The following is a 16,024-nucleotide window of genomic DNA, read 5'->3' on the forward strand; positions in this document are numbered from 1 at the left end:
TTTGCAATAATCCCACATAAAATCCTTCTAGGCCCTTCAATACATTTAGCTGTAATCTCCCTCCGGTTCATATTTCCCTCCTGTGACCACTCTGTCTCCAGCCAGTTGGTAAACTACTAGCCCTGGGTACCAAGTTGCAGCACATGTATATACTATTTAAGTTTATAGAACATTAGAGCGCAAGGGTAGATTTTTAATGGTCAGATTGCAGATAGTTTGGGGGGCTGCTTCCATTGGAGGAGGCAAGTATTGACCTATAAGGGGCCGGCTGCTACAACTGAACGTATTGGAGGGGCTAGTCAAATTTGTGCAAATAAGAATATGGAGTAAAATAATGAGTATAAATAATAGTTATTACCAAATATAGAAAATTAGATTGCAAAGTTTTAAATCTCAGACAATACAATAAATGCTGACCGAGAATTGGTTGGAAATGACAAAAAATAAACTTTCACATGGCGTCCACAAAGGATTTTTCCTGAATATAGAACTTTATAAAAAGAAAAATCTGCGACAGACAAATTAACACTGGATACAAATGTGTAGTGGTTTCAAAGTTAACATTAATTTCTTGTAGCATTAGGGGATTGAATCAGTCAAAATAACTCAGGCTTTTGATCATGTTATTGGATATTGTCTTGACATCATATTGCTCTGGGGACTGCACTTGTCTACACAATGAATTCTATAGCTTAGGCAGGCAGGGTAACATCAAACAATGCACAATAGACTGCTATTAAAAAATCACTTTGTTTTATCAACAATCACATTTTAAAACAATAGTTGTTCCCAGTCTATATAAATTCACTGTATGTAAAGTTTACCAAGCAGAAAGTATGGTATATGTACAGGGGTAGTAGAAGGGGAAATACATCGAGGGGCATAACCCTTTATGATATTTCCGTTATTACCTCAGGTGGGCTCAAAGTACTTTGTTTACAAAGAGAAGAACTTCTCCATCTGTTTGATTCTCTATAAATTATGTCAGTCTTACTGAAGAACCAAATACTGAATACCCATTTTATTTTATATTAAAGCTGAGCTACAGGTAAACGGCTAAATAAACAGATGCCGTAAACATGGTAGCTATTTAACCACTTCAGCTCCGGAAGATTTACTCCCCTTCACGATCAGGCCGTTTTTTGTGATGAGGCACTGCGTTATTTTAACTGACAATTGCGCAATTGTGCGACACTGTACCCAAATAAAATGTATGTCCTTTTTTTCCCCACAAATAGACTTTCTTTTGGTGCCATTTGATCACCTCTGCGGTTATTTTTGCGCCATAAACAAAAAAAGATAATTTTTAATAAAACTTGATTTTTTTACTTTGTTATAAAACATATCTAATAAAAAAAAAAACAGGTAGGCGTCAAAGGACTTTTGTACTGTACTGCGGAAAGAGCCTTAATTGCTACTGCCAGTTGAGAGAAAACGTACACAGGGAAAGAAAATGGTGTGCACTAGGGTTGTCCCGATATCACTTTAAGACCCAATACAAGTACCGATACTTTTTTTAATGTCATGTGACAGTTTTCAAACCTGGTGGCACTGATATGCAGCACTGATTAAGCATTACTGATAGGTGGCACACACTGATGGATGGGCACTGATGGGTAGCACTGATTATGCAGAACTGATGAGCACTGATAGGTGGAACACACTTATGGCACCGATAGGTGGCACAAAATGATGGGCACCGATAGGTGGCACAGAATGATGGGTGGCAGTGGTACTGGCTGGATGGGCACCAACAGATGTCATCGATTGATGGCTGGCACTTATAGGCAGGAAACTGAGGAGAAGATTTATTTTTCCATGCTGCCTCTGCGACACCCATCTTGGTACACCCTGCACTAGGCCTTAAAGCAGCAGCGGTCATCTTGTTACACCCAGCCCATGTAGTTCGGGCTGGGTGTAACAAGATGTCCGCTGCTGGCTTACTGTGGCCGAGTGCAGGATGTACCAAGATGGGCGTCGCAGATTTTCAAGCACTGACCGTGTATCGGTGTAGTAAAAAAAAAAAAAAAAAACTTGACTCATGCAGAAGCTCGACCACATCCTTCCTGTGCGGCTACGTCACAAAACAGCTGATCATGGGGCTCCACTGGCCACCCAGGGGCTGCATTTGATGGGCACAAGTGGCTGCATCTACTGGGCACAAGTGGCTTCATATGATTGGCAGAAATGGCTGCGTATGACGGGCACAAGTGGCTGCATTTGACTGGCACAGTGAGGCTGCGATTGGGGGGGTTTCAGTATTTTTCAGTTTGTTTGGGAGCAATGGCGCGAGTACAAGTACTCACGCAAATGCTCGGTATCGGTCCCGATATTAGCAACATTACAGGCTGACCCCCTCATCTTCATTAAAGCGGGGTCCAGGTATGGTCTTTCAATACTCAGTTGAGGAGTCAACTGATCTGGAAACTCTAAAAGGAGCCACAGTGGAAATATTGCAGCCAGGTACCTTAGTAGAAGAATCTTGGAGGAAAAAAAAAACCTTCATAAGAGAGAGGGGTAAGCTTCTCTCAGTAAAGATGACCATCACTTAAGGACACTAGCAAAAAATAAAAATCTGTCGCTTTTTTTGCTTGTGTCCAATCACCTCAGGTAGCTGCATTTAACCCCAAGACTATAGATTGTATGTCCTGTATGACCAAGAACTTGTTTAACCACTTCATTACTGGGCACTTTCACCCCCTTCCTACCCAGGCCATTTTTCAGCTTTCAGCACTGTTGCAATGACAATTGCGCAGGCATAGAAAACTGTACCCAAATAAATTGTTTATAATTTTCCTCTAGAGCTTTCCTTTTGATGGTATTTAATCACTGCTGGATTTTTTTTTTTTTACAAAAAAAAAAAAATTGAGAACAATTTTCGTTTGCCAGTAAATTTTGTAAAGTAAATTTTTCTCATTTACTGATGTGGCTGCACTGATGAGGTGGCACTAACACACCGGACTGATAGGTGGCACAGATAGTTGTTACTGATTGTGGCCCTGGGGGGCTTTACTTGTAATCAGGGCACAAATGATCAGTTCCCCGTTTACCTGTCCGGGTGTCCCCTTGCGAGGCGATGCCACTGATCGGCTCCCCTAGCCACACAATGTCAGTGTGAGGCGATGAGACAGACAATCACCGGCACTTCCGCATTTACATGTGACCAGCTGTGATTGGCGTCATCGGCTCTTCAGATAAAACTTTTTTGCGGAAGGGAGTTTAATAGGACATGTGGCCGCTCATTAAAATTAGAAGACGAGAGGTTTAACCTTAAACGACATAGAGCAGTGATGGCGAACCTTGGCACCCCAGATGTTTTGGAACTACATTTCCCATGATGCTCTAGTACACTGCAAAGTGCATGAGCATCATGGGAAATGTAGTTCCAAAACATCTGGGGTGCCAAGGTTCGCCATCACTGACATAGAGGGTTCTTTACTGTAAGATCAGCAAGGATGTGGAATTCCCTTACACAGGCAGTGGTTTCAGCAGGGAGCATCTATGGATCACAGCGCTGCAGGCGCCTGAGAGTGGCAGTTCTGGGGCGACGTCATAGGATGTCCACCCAGAACAAGAGCAGCACCGTCCCTCTGTCATTTGACAGTGGGCGGGCAGCAGGTGGTTAAAGTTACAATCTGGACTCCAGTTAAGCAGCCCATAGATTAGCTTTTTTTTTTCATTCAACCAGCAGGATGAAGGAAAAAAAACAAACCTGACTCTATACCCCCATCCCCACTAAAATGCACAGTTTAGTGTTGCAAGCTATAACCTAAGGTGCATATTGAGCAGGGGTAATCCAATAGGGTGGTTGTACAGAAGTCCATCACTAGGTAAACTTCTGAACAACCTCCCTGCCAATACATGGATCAAAATTGAGCCAGTCAATGCTAAACTGGCCAATTTTCAATCCATACATGGCCGACTTTAAGGTCCTGAAGCTGAAAACGAGGTAACAGTAAATGGCACCTTTGGGCATGAGGCTTTTGTTTTTCAATTTTGGAATTTCCCCTTTATAAGTCCTACAGGAAACACTTCATGGTGGTTAGTATGGTTTTCTTGGTGGCAACGCATTCGTTCTGTAAGTTTGTTAAATGAAAATGTGGTAATACATTTCAAGAAACTAAAATAGTTTTATAATATACCACCGAAAAATAAAGAACATGCATTTATGTTCTAGCTTGGGTGGTCTCCAACATTGCACAAAATGTAAATGTAATTTAATGGTGTGGTTACAAAGGCATTATCTGTGATCTTGGTCTTGTATCAATAAAAACTGTAGCAGTAGCACCAATATTTTCTTCCTTATAAATGCCATTTGAACATTCCCATTTGTTTTTCATTTCCTTTCAATTACCCACATTACTTCCATCAGACAACCAAGAAACAGGCAGTTGTGTGGTAAATTCTGTAACTGCACTATTTTTCAAAGGCTGGAATTTCTTTATCAAGTTGATCTAGTCTGTACTTCTGTATTAAAATTAACTGCAGGCAAGCAGATATAGGTCAACTGATATTTGACAAGACTAGTTTCACACTACAAAGTGATTTTGATCCAACTTTGTTCATTTATGTAGTGCTACTTGGATAAGGCTTGCATATTCTATGGGGCCAAAATTGCATTGGAATCACGTAAAAGTAGTGCCGAAACCTCTTCTGAAAATCACTGTGTTGAGTCGCTTTGATGTGGACATCATTAAAAACATTGCGATTCCAATTGTTATGCGATTCTGTGTGACTCAAATCACATCTGAAATTCCATTAGTGTAAACAGGCCTAAATGTGTTCAGCTGCGATTTAACTCTGCCATACTCCTGAGACAAAAGGAAGCTATTTTTTCCTGGTCCAAAGTGGATGATGCTTTTTCATTGCCCAGTAAGCAGACTGAAGTCAAATAGGTGGCATAGGAAATGGCAAAAAATAAATAAAAAAAAGGGTAAAGGTCGGTTTAGGCGCCTGCTGTGTAGTATAGCAGATGTGTTCTTTATCTCAAAATTGGCTGGAAAAAAACAAGCAGGTAAAACAATAAGCACAAGTTCAGCAGTTTACCCGTGTTTAGAGAGGGATCAGCAATGCCTATAGCGACAATAATACTATCCCCATTGTGAAGCATGGTGGAGGCTCACTCATGTATGGGGGGTGAGCGCTGAAGGCAAAATTTATGGCAAGATGAACTCAGCATGTTATCAGAAAATACTGGCAGGCAATTTGCATTCTTCTGCACATGGGAAACACTTGGACTTTCCAGCACGACATTGATCCCAAGAACAAGGCCAAGTTGACCCTCCAGTGGTTACAGCAGAAAAAGGTCAAGGTTCTGGAGCGACCATCACAGTCTGACCTCAATATCATTTTGCCAAGACGAATGGGCAGCTATACCACCTGCAAGAATTCAGGGCCTTAGAGACAGCCATTACAAAAGACTGCACGCCATCATTAAAGCTAAAGGAGGCAATATTAGGATTAAAGGGGTTGTAAAGATTTATTTTTTATTTTCTAAATAGGTTCCTTTAAGCTAGTGCATTATTGGTTCACTTACCTTTTCCTTCAATTTTCCTTCTAAATGTTTTTTTTTGTCTCAATTTCTCACTTCCCGTTTCTCCTCAGTAAGAACAGCTTACTGAGGAGGAACAGTTAGTGAGAAATTCAGACAAAGAAAACAAAAGAAAAAGAAAAACATTTAGAAGGGAAATAGAAGCAAAAAGGTAAGTGAACCAACAATGTACTAGCTTAAAGGAACCTATTTAGAAAATAAAAATAAAAACCTTTACAACCCCTTTAAGAACTAAGGGTATGCAGACTTTTAAACAGGTGCCCTTTCATTTGTTTACTTGTTGAAATGTTTTGTTTTAGGATTAGGATTGTGCCATTCTATGACCTACAGTTGAATACGAACCTCAAAAGAAAAAAAAAATGTGCCTTGCCTGCTCACTCATGTTTTTTCTTTAAAAATGGTACATTAAACTTTGGAAAGCCTAGTTGGCTACCGCAGGTCTTTCCCTGCTCGACTTGTTATTACATATTGTTAGAATTACCTCTACATTAAATCTCATGAATGCAGCACTCTGTAGGTGCACAGATCTATCTGTCATGTCTATGTAATTTATCTGATCTTTTTGAAAGCTTATGCTCAAAAAGGAGATCTACCGTCTTAGGCCTCGTAGACATGATAGGTTAACCAGAGGACAACGGTCTGATGGACCGTTTTCATCGGTTAAAACCGATCGTGTGTAGGCCCCATAGGTTATTTTAACCATAGGTTAAAAAAAAGCCAACTTGCTTTAAATTTAACCTATGGATTCCTAACCGATGGGAAAAAAAAAAAACGATCGTTAGTAGGCACAACCATCGGTTAAAAATCCACGCATGCTCAGAATCAAGTCGACGCATGCTTGGAAGCATTGAACTTCGTTTTTTTTCAGCACTTCGTTGTGTTTTACGTCACCGCGTTCTGACACGATCGTTTTTTAACCGATGGTGTGTAGGCACGACGGACCATCAGTCAGATTCATAGGTTAACCTATGACAACTGTCCTTCAGACCGTTCTCATCGGATGGACTGATCGTGTGTACAAGGCTTTACCTATGGTCTTATATGACTATTGCTAGATTGTACTGCCTTTACTCTTTTGTAGTTTGGTTATCTGTACACACTGATCATTCTTTACTCTGCCTGTTGAATGTTCTAGTTTGTACACTTTGAACTAGGAATACACCGATATATTTTACTTTTTTGAGAGTATGGAGTACCGATTCCTTCGGTCAAGTAGTCTCCGATAGAGTACCGATACTTTTGATACTTTGGGGTGCAATTTTGCATCCATACAAAATTAAGTGGGCGCATATTGCACTGCAAAAAAATTGCATGCAATTAGAACCGGAATGCGGTGCGATTGCTGTGTGACTCATGTGGTTTCCCCCGTACCGCTCCTGTGTGAACCAGGCCTGTCAGTGATTATGAACCCGAGTTCACACAGAAGCAGAGCACCACAAAGTATCGGTTTTTGGTATCGGAAGCATATTTTTTTACAAGTACTCAAAAATACTCGGCATCGGCACATCCCTACTTTTGAATGTTAAACTTTACCTTTGGTTTAAAAAAAAAATGTATGCAAACTTTTGAGTTATAGAAATGTTCCGATATGATGGTTGCATGCAACTACTTTGTGCAGTCGCCTGTAGACCAGCAACAAATCACTTACTAATAGACATCTATCACTACCACCTGACCCAAAAGCTATACAAGAAAAGTTTCAATAGTCTTTAGTTTGTGTATTAACAGCAACAAAATTAAAATCAAGAAACACAAAATTGGGGGTTATAAATTTATTTTCTTGAACATAAACACGATTAGTTAAAATTCCATTTAATGGTCTCATTCAACATTTTAATTAAAAAAAAAAAAAGTTTTTGCCCCCGAAATGAAATACAATCTGTATCTGCTCTACATTTACAGATAACTTGTCACTCTCAAGGCACAATGTAAAAGTAACAAATATTGGAATTTATCAACTTCATTTGTGTGTGCAATGCACTGACTAACACTACTGTCATTTTGTGTCATCCTGTTATAAGATATACCGTATATAAAAAAAAAAAAAAAAAAAAAAGAGAAAGATTCTTTAGAATATGTATTTTTATATTACATATAAAGTCTTCTGATTACTCTTGCAGTACCTTTGTGATGATTAAAAAAAACCTGTGCCACACCCTGTCATTTAAATCTATAATCAAAACAAGTCAAACACAATCTAAAACATACTACATAGAAGGAAACAAATACAAAAATGATATAAAAGTTGTAGTACCCTAGGTGTATTTAAAAAAGTGGGGTTCAAATAAGAAAATCATGTGGCATTAAATGTTTTACTAGTACGTAACACCACAAATCCATAAAAAGTAAAAAAAAAGTGGTTTATCAATATAGTGTGCAAAGCTCCCAAACCACCATTCAAACAATAGTGAATTATTACAAATCAATATATCTATTCTAGAGCTGCATTGTTTATGTCCACAAATATAAATTGGTGCAGCGAAAACATATATATTTATTAATAAAGATACCTCAAAAACAATCATTCCCTTTGTGTGCAAAAAGCTGTGTGGCAATTTACCCAGGAAAGCAAAAAGTTTAATGAGCATTAAAGAATAGCCATTCACCGTGCCATGCTTTCAGGCTCCTATGGTGACATAGATGAGGCACCTGTCCGAATAGAAGGTCTCCCTGCTGTTGTATGCTTGGATACTAATATTTAAAGTACAAGTGAAACTGGAGGTGCTGCCCACATCAACCAAAGCAGTTTTAACCATCGTTTTATTTTATCCTGATTGGTTAACATGAACGCCTATCCTTTCCTCCAATTTCTATACATCAGCCCTGCTGTGCTTTATTAATTTCCTAGTTGTAAACAAGACAGGTGACTAGTCTTCAGAAGCAAATTTTAGAGTACATGCAAATCTATAGTTAGAAATATGGAAAAGTAATCAGAGACAGAGAAAAAAAAGAAAAAGAAAAAAAAAAAAAAAACAGGCAACACATGATATCGTCGAAGGTTCAAGTCACACCTTTAAAACATGGCTACATGAGAGTTTTTCAGTAGCGCCACTGTGCAGTTGGAAAAAGGCTCTGCTCAAATGCTATGAATAATTCATAGGAATCAAGCTACGCAGGTATTGCAATCAGAAATTTAACATACTTGTTTTACTGTATGCTTGTGCAGAATTATTGAAGGTCTTCGCTCCTGTGTAGCGTATGCTGTAAGCCTTCCTTTAACAATTTACAATAGCGCAACCAAAATGTGCTTGTGTAGCCAAGTCTTCTGGGAACATACATACATACATGTGCGTCAGTTTTGTTACCATATGGCTGTGTTCAACATATGGTTATCTTAATGTAGACAATGCAATGTTTAATTTATCTCTAGTTCACTGTATGCTTAGTACACTATGAAGTCAGGAACGCACAGCGTACCTCAATGCTCGCAAAGCATATTATATGTGGTTCACAAAGTGCTTACATTTCAGAAAACACAGTCAACATGGTAACCAGACTGCCCTATGCATGTCTTCATATCCTCCCATTGTGGCATTTAGCATAACTTAAACACTTCATACTTATTTTTCACAGTATAACGTTAACTATAACAGATGCATCTGATACATGATTTTATATCTCAATGAACAGAATTCATCCTCGACTATGAATACGTAAAAAGTATTTATCCCCAACATACAACTAACATGTCAACCGGCACAGCTGCTTGTATTGTTGATAATATTTGAGGCCTATGAAGTACTAAATCCTAAATCTTAGAATGACAGAAAAATTAACCAGCTTGTAGATAAGGAGATGGATATAACCATGTACTTTATATAAATAAAGGTAATCTCTTGCATATTTTATCTCCTGCTTTTCATTCTTTGATGTTATGGGGAGAAGTGCAAATGAAAACTAACTACAAAGTCCACATTGGTATTTTCATCTGTTACAGTGAACTTGTTTCATTGTAAGCGTTTGTAAAATATTAAATAACAGAATTAAACATAAAAAAAAAAATCTTATCTAGCAGTAATAAGATTCCTGTAAATGGTTCCCAGTTTCCAGCACAACACCTGCATAGTTCAAATATTTTACAATACTTACAGATGATGAAATAGTATCTACTGTATATGCACCAGGCTATGATTAGAGAGCACAAACTGGGTCTGATTTATAAAAACAGGAAGAAATGAAAACCAGGGATCTTGCTTGCTGCATCAAATCAGATTTAAGCTTTCTGAGCTACACTAAGAAAATCAATCAGGAAACTGTGTTGCTATTTGCAGCAACTTGATTTTTTTTTTTATAAACCAGACCTCATTGTGTTTTGTATGGAAGGGAGAGGACATGTAATTTCCACAGGAGACAATATGGGGAGCATGTAAAGTGCAGAAACGTCTTGATTATTGAATACTAGAAAATTCCTTCACAATAAAACCATTAAGTCATGCCCTCAAATATCAGATTAATTCTTCACTCAATAAAGGTAAAAATTTCAGTGCATACAATGAAGTTATACATAAAATACTAAAACATAAAATCATTCATTTTTTTTTCTTTTTACCCCTATTGCAATTCGGTCCAGTCTAGATAGATGAATGAAAAATATATCCCACATTTTGGCATTATAAACAAGTGTCCAAAAGATCAGGCACTCATGTGATCTCATTGCTTTGGTCCGTGGTACCTTGACATTAAAGTGCTGATGGTAAAAAGTTATATGTGGCAATGCTGGTTCACAGGTCAGCCATGATGTTCTATGCACTTTTTGTCAAGTCATGTCACCGACTGCTACCAGCGACCGCTGACACTGACTATGTCTGAGTGATACTGGCGCGGAAGTCTTCCACTAGCTCCTCCCTCCAGGAATGAAGAGCGAATATTGGTTGGCTCAAACAGCTTCCTTCGATTTTTGTTCAGTTCTGTTACAAAATAAAACCATACATATTAGATTTATCTCTACCAAACATCTCACTGGTCAGATCGGCAGGGTTGTTTTCCAGGGGCTTGAAGCCTAATTGAAGTACTACACATTTTTATCTCTTTGTAGTCTTAGACTGTTATGGCTGGAATCTGCAGATCAGATTAGGTGGTGTTTTAGGGCGGACACCTACAGTTATGGAGCAGCTATTTTTAATTACTGAAACAGGAACACTTTAAAAGGCACACTGAAGCCCTTGATGACCGCTTATGTGGAAATTGCATTTTAAAGAGCCAACAAGTTCTAAAAAAATTATCAATATCGGATTTGTATGGATTTTCACAATCACCAAGTTCAGCCGTCACAACAATCTTTTTTTTTAAAAAAAATTGTATTTAAGAACACCTTATTAAGCAGAAAAGGCCGAAAAGTCAAACACACAGCTTTATCAGGCTGCACTTCATGAAATAAAAACAATTACATCTAATATCGGAAGAGGTGGCCTAATAGAAGGATAAAGTAAATGATAGAACAAGTGAGTTGACTTTGTTCAGATATGTCACTTAATCGAGAGATTTCCTGTAAAAATCATAGTGGTTTACCAAATGTTTGACATCAATTTCTTAAGTCGGTCATAAAATGATCAACCTGAGCCATTGCGGATTATTAAAATGATCAACCTGAATGCACACAGAAGATTACTTCACACTTAAAAAGATCCATAGAGAGGAAGGAAGTATTTTTTTAATGTACCTACAGGTAAGCCTATAATAAGGCTTACCTGTAGGAACTGTAAATATCTCCTAAACTTCCACCATTTAGGAGATATTTACTATATACGCCGGACGCCATCGGCTCATGCACCCTGAAAAAATGGCAGGCCGGTGCAATTTTCTTCAGGACCCCCGACCCCGTGACCAACAGCTCCCACACGCTGGAGTGGCATCATTGCGGCTCTTGCTAATCACAGCGCCAAACCTAGAAGAATCTCCAGGACAAATGTCAGCCTTCTCAGCGGTGTGTGGGCACCACTGAGAGCTTTGTTCTAATTTAAGCATTTCATAATGCGATGCATACTAGGTTTGTTGATTTTTTTTTTGGGGGGGGGGGGGGGGGGGGGTTTACAACCGCTTTAAGGTCACTAGCAATTGGATAGGCGATGGCAACATGACAATAAAAAGAGCAAAACTGCATACAAAACGAAAAAAAAAAAAAAAAAGATTTTATTCCTTAGACAGTTTATAACCCTCATTGGTATATATTGTATATAATGGACAGGATGGTATCTAATTTATGTCATTTAATTTTATACCTGAAATTGCCAGCAACATTTTCCTTCTTGCACCAAACGTCGTTATTCCAAGTTCTTTTAAATCCTGATCCGTCAGTGTAAGGAATGTCTGTAGATCAATCTACAAGAAAAGTACAAGATTTAATTATATTGTTGATGTGTCATATAGTTCCGGTATTTTGCCAACAAAATTTCTGATTTAAAAGAACTTCAAGACAGTTGGAGAAAATCATATTATCAAAACGTATTTATAACAAGTAGAGTGGTGAGATGTTTTTTCAAGTACTAAGTTGGTTTATTGTCCATTTTTTCAAAAAAATACCTCTTACTTTGCTGCTTTTCTGCTTATATTTTTTTTTTTTTCTGCTTATATCTATGCAATATATAAGCACATTAGCCGTTTTAACAGAATATTTTTTGTATTAGAGGTTTTTTACACTGTACAAAACAATGGTTTTTTTTCTTTTGAAGCTTAATGGCCCCATATGCAATGTACATAAATAGTAATTAAATAGTACCTATAACACTGCCATTTGGAAAGCTACTGCTTAGTTAATGAACTAGAGAATGGCTCAAATGATGAATAGAAACATAATATGCAATCTAACTACTTCACTATGACATCATCATGTTATCACTTTTTTCTGTGGTCTAAAATGATAGTTCCCATCCAGCCTATAAAAGTTATACTAGAGAATACAGGAGTTATATAGTTCAAAAGGTCTTCATTTAATAACCAACATCTCCTGTTTCACGCCAATCGCAAGAATCAACTAGCAACAACCTGGACACCTCCGCCCATTCTGGGAAAAATCATCACCCCTAGCACCAAAGTCAAAAGTCTCGGAGTCATCTTCGACACCTACATGACAATGGATGCACAAATAAGGTCAGTAGTCAGCGGATCGCACCATCTGCTACTCAGACTTATTCCATTTATTCCTAAAGAAGACATAGCAGTCGTGGTGGGAACAATTGTTAACTCCAGGCTGGACTATGCAAATGCCCTCTACCTCAGACTCCCAAAGTACCAAATCACTCGCCTGCAGGTCGTTCAGAATACGGCCGCGCGACTTGTGACTGGGAAAAAACCATGGGAATCAATCTCCCCCTCACTGAGAAGCCTTCACTGGATACCAGTGAAAGTCAAAATCACTTTTTAAAGCACTCTGTCTAAGGCATAAATGTATTTGGGGAAATGCCCCCAAATATCTAGGCGAAAAAATAAAAGCCTACAACCCCAATCGCGTTCTGCAATCCTCCAACCAAAATTTACTCCAAATCCCCAAAACCAGATACAAGTCCAAAGGAGAAAGAAGATTTGCTGTCCAAGGCCCTCGACTTTGGAACACTGTACCAACCTTCATTCGGCTAGAGGAGAACCACTTGGCCTTTAGGAGAAAGATCAAAACCCATCTCTTTTGAGCTCAAAGGAGAAGTGGTCAAACAAGCGCCCAGAGGCGATTCAGTTTGCATGTGCAGCGCTATATACGTTTTTCACTCACTCACGCTAAAGCTAACAATTTTGGTCCAAAATTCAGGTAAAATAAAACACAATGACCATATTTAACTAACTTTTCTTTAACCACTTAAGGACCAAGCCTCTTTCTGAGATTTGGCGTTTACAAAACCGTTTTTTGCTAGAAAATTACTTAGAAAAAAATATATATAATGTTTGGGGTTCTAACACCCTAGAGAATAAAATGGTGGTCGTTCCAATACTTTGTCACACTGTATTTGCACAGTGGTCTTACAAGCGCACTTTTTTGGGAACAAATTCACTTCTTTGAATTCAAAAATAAGACAGTAAAGTTAGCCCAATTGTTTTTTATATTGTGAAAGATAATATTACGCTGAGTAAATTGATACCAAACATGTCCTGCTTCAAAGTTGCGTTAGTGAAATGGCGACAAACTTTTATCCTTAAAAATCTACACTACGTTTAAAAAAATGCTACAGGTTGCATATTTCGAGTTACAGAAGAGTGCTAGGGTTAGAATTATTGCTTTCCGCTCCAACGATCACGGCGATACCTCACGTGTGGTTTGAACACCGTTATATGCGGAAGCTGCTCACATATGTGTTTGCTTTTGCGCGCAAGCTTGTCGGGTACAGGGCACAGGGCGCTTTAACTATTTTTCTTATTCTTTTCATACTTTTTTTTTTTATAAAAAATAAATTTGGGTCGCTTTTATTCCTATTACAATGGATGTAAACATCCCTTGTAATAGAAAAAATCTTGACAGGTCCTCTTAAATATGAGATCTGGGGTCAAAAAGACATCAGATCTCATATTTAGACAATACAATAAAAAAAAAATGTATGTCATTAAAAAAAAATGTTCCTTTAAGAGCTATGGGCCAAAGTGACGTTCCCCTCACTCATCTCTATACCTACCTTGGGACAGGACGGGATCGCCTCCACCACTGCCGACGGCTCTGGTAAGCGGCAGAGGGCATCTGAAATCAGGAGGGGGGGCCCGCCGCCAAAAAAAGTGATCTTGCAGCAAATCTGCCACAGAGACCACTTTTATCTTGAAGCGGACCGCCCATTGAAGAGGATATCAGGGGTTAGGGTAGCTAGCTGCTACTATAACAATATTCCTCTTCAAAGTAGCGACGTATTCCTGCGGCGGGCGCTCCATAAGTGGTTAAATCTTTGGTTAGAAAAAAGGTCACTATAAACTAGGGTTTCTCAACCTTTTTTCAGTCGAGGCACCCTTTAAAATTATGGACAGACTAGAGGCACCCCCATTTTAAAATGTAAAAAACTATTCTAATAGCTAGCAAATAATGCAGAATCCACATGTAGGACACCCAATGCTAGGTGATTGATTTATTCTTCCAAAGCAAATACACTTTTGCACACTGGTACTGACTAGTATTCCAATGTTTCTCTTCTCCCTCAATTTCTCTCCATCAGGCCAAAATCATGCGGAAAAAATGCTGGAAAAGCGCTCGACGCTACATGCTCAGGTGTGAATGCATCCAGTTAGACAGTGCTAAACATACCGTATGTTTGTAAGCAAACAACCAAAATTTCTCCTACATTAAAAAAAAAACTATTTGGTCAAATAAAACCTTAAATATCCAACGCTGGAAGTATGAAATATGTGGTTAACCAAGTACACTCTTTTCCTTCATAAAGAATAAATCCTAGATTTTTCTAAAATATCAAATTAATCCAAAATAAACCTGCAATGACAGAATGCACACTCAAAGCTACTTTTCTGTACCCGTTCTAATGCAGTATAAAATCATTGCCTTTTGGCAATCTCAGCCTATGATCCACTCTAAAGCCTCATACACACAATCTGATTTTCCGCAGACAAAGCGTAGGACTTTGTCCGAAGGGGGTTGGCCAGGAATTTGCCTGGCATATAAACGGCACACACATGTCAGCCAACAAACATGAAACAACGTGTTTTTAAGCTCTTTAGCGCCACCCTTTGGGCACCTTCTGCTAATGTGTTTGGTGAGCATTGATTCTGAGCATGCGTGTTTGTACTTTGGTCTTTTGTCCAACAGACTTGTGTACACACGCTCGGAAAATCTGACAACAGACAATTGTCCACGTAAAATTTTAAAGCCTGCCATCCAACATTTGTCCACGGAAAATCCGACAATTGTCCGATGGAGCGTACAAACTGTCAGATTTTCTGCAAACAACCTGTCATTGCACAATTCCCTTTGGAAAATCTGATCGTGTATGAGGCTTAAGGCTGTATTCACACCTCAGCATTTTGGAGCTTCAAGAGCTCCAAAATGCTCCACTCCACTCTCCACTCCAAGCCGCCTGAAGCTCAATGTTTTGGAGCTTTTTATGTAGCTCAAATCGGGCAGATTTGAGTGTTTTTGGCGTGGCTTTATTCTCATAGACATGAGTGGAAACGCACCATTTGCACGCATTCACACGTTTTGTCACGTTTAGCAAAAATTTTCTGCTCAAATAATTTATTTTTAAAAGTAATAAATGTAAAAGAAATGCCTAAAAATCATCATAAATAAGTAGACTAAATGAATATGTAATACTTAAATAATAAACAACCTCCAACCTTAAAAAATGTAATACATTATTATTATTATTATTATTATTAAATACTAATAAAAAAAACACCCAAATTTGAAGAAAAAAATGCATTACTAATAATTTATTTTGTGTTAGGGTGTTTAGTTAATACATTTTTTTAAGGGGTAAGGGTTAAAGTTGAGGATTAATTTATTTTTTATTTATGTTATGTATGTATGTATGTATGTATGTATGTATGTATGTATGT

The 16,024-nt window shown here is 38.3% G+C and overlaps 1 protein-coding gene across 3 annotated transcripts in view; it reads right to left on the bottom strand.

Moving 5' to 3' along the window:
* Window positions 1-7,308: 7,308 nt before the first annotated feature.
* The window catches only part of BICC1 (BicC family RNA binding protein 1), a 294,348-nt gene continuing 285,632 nt past the window's right edge, over window positions 7,309-16,024 (bottom strand). For all 3 annotated transcript variants that reach the window (XM_040362048.1, XM_040362049.1, XM_040362047.1), the window contains exons 20-21: window positions 11,770-11,869; window positions 7,309-10,458 (exon numbers count right to left, since the gene is read on the bottom strand). In XM_040362048.1, the coding sequence (XP_040217982.1) occupies window positions 10,328-10,458; window positions 11,770-11,869 (231 nt within the window). In that variant the 3' untranslated portion in view covers window positions 7,309-10,327. The remainder of the gene's footprint in view (window positions 10,459-11,769; window positions 11,870-16,024) is intronic.

This window comes from Rana temporaria, chromosome 8 (assembly GCF_905171775.1).
Source record: "Rana temporaria chromosome 8, aRanTem1.1, whole genome shotgun sequence".
NCBI classification, from domain to species: Eukaryota; Metazoa; Chordata; class Amphibia; order Anura; family Ranidae; genus Rana; species Rana temporaria.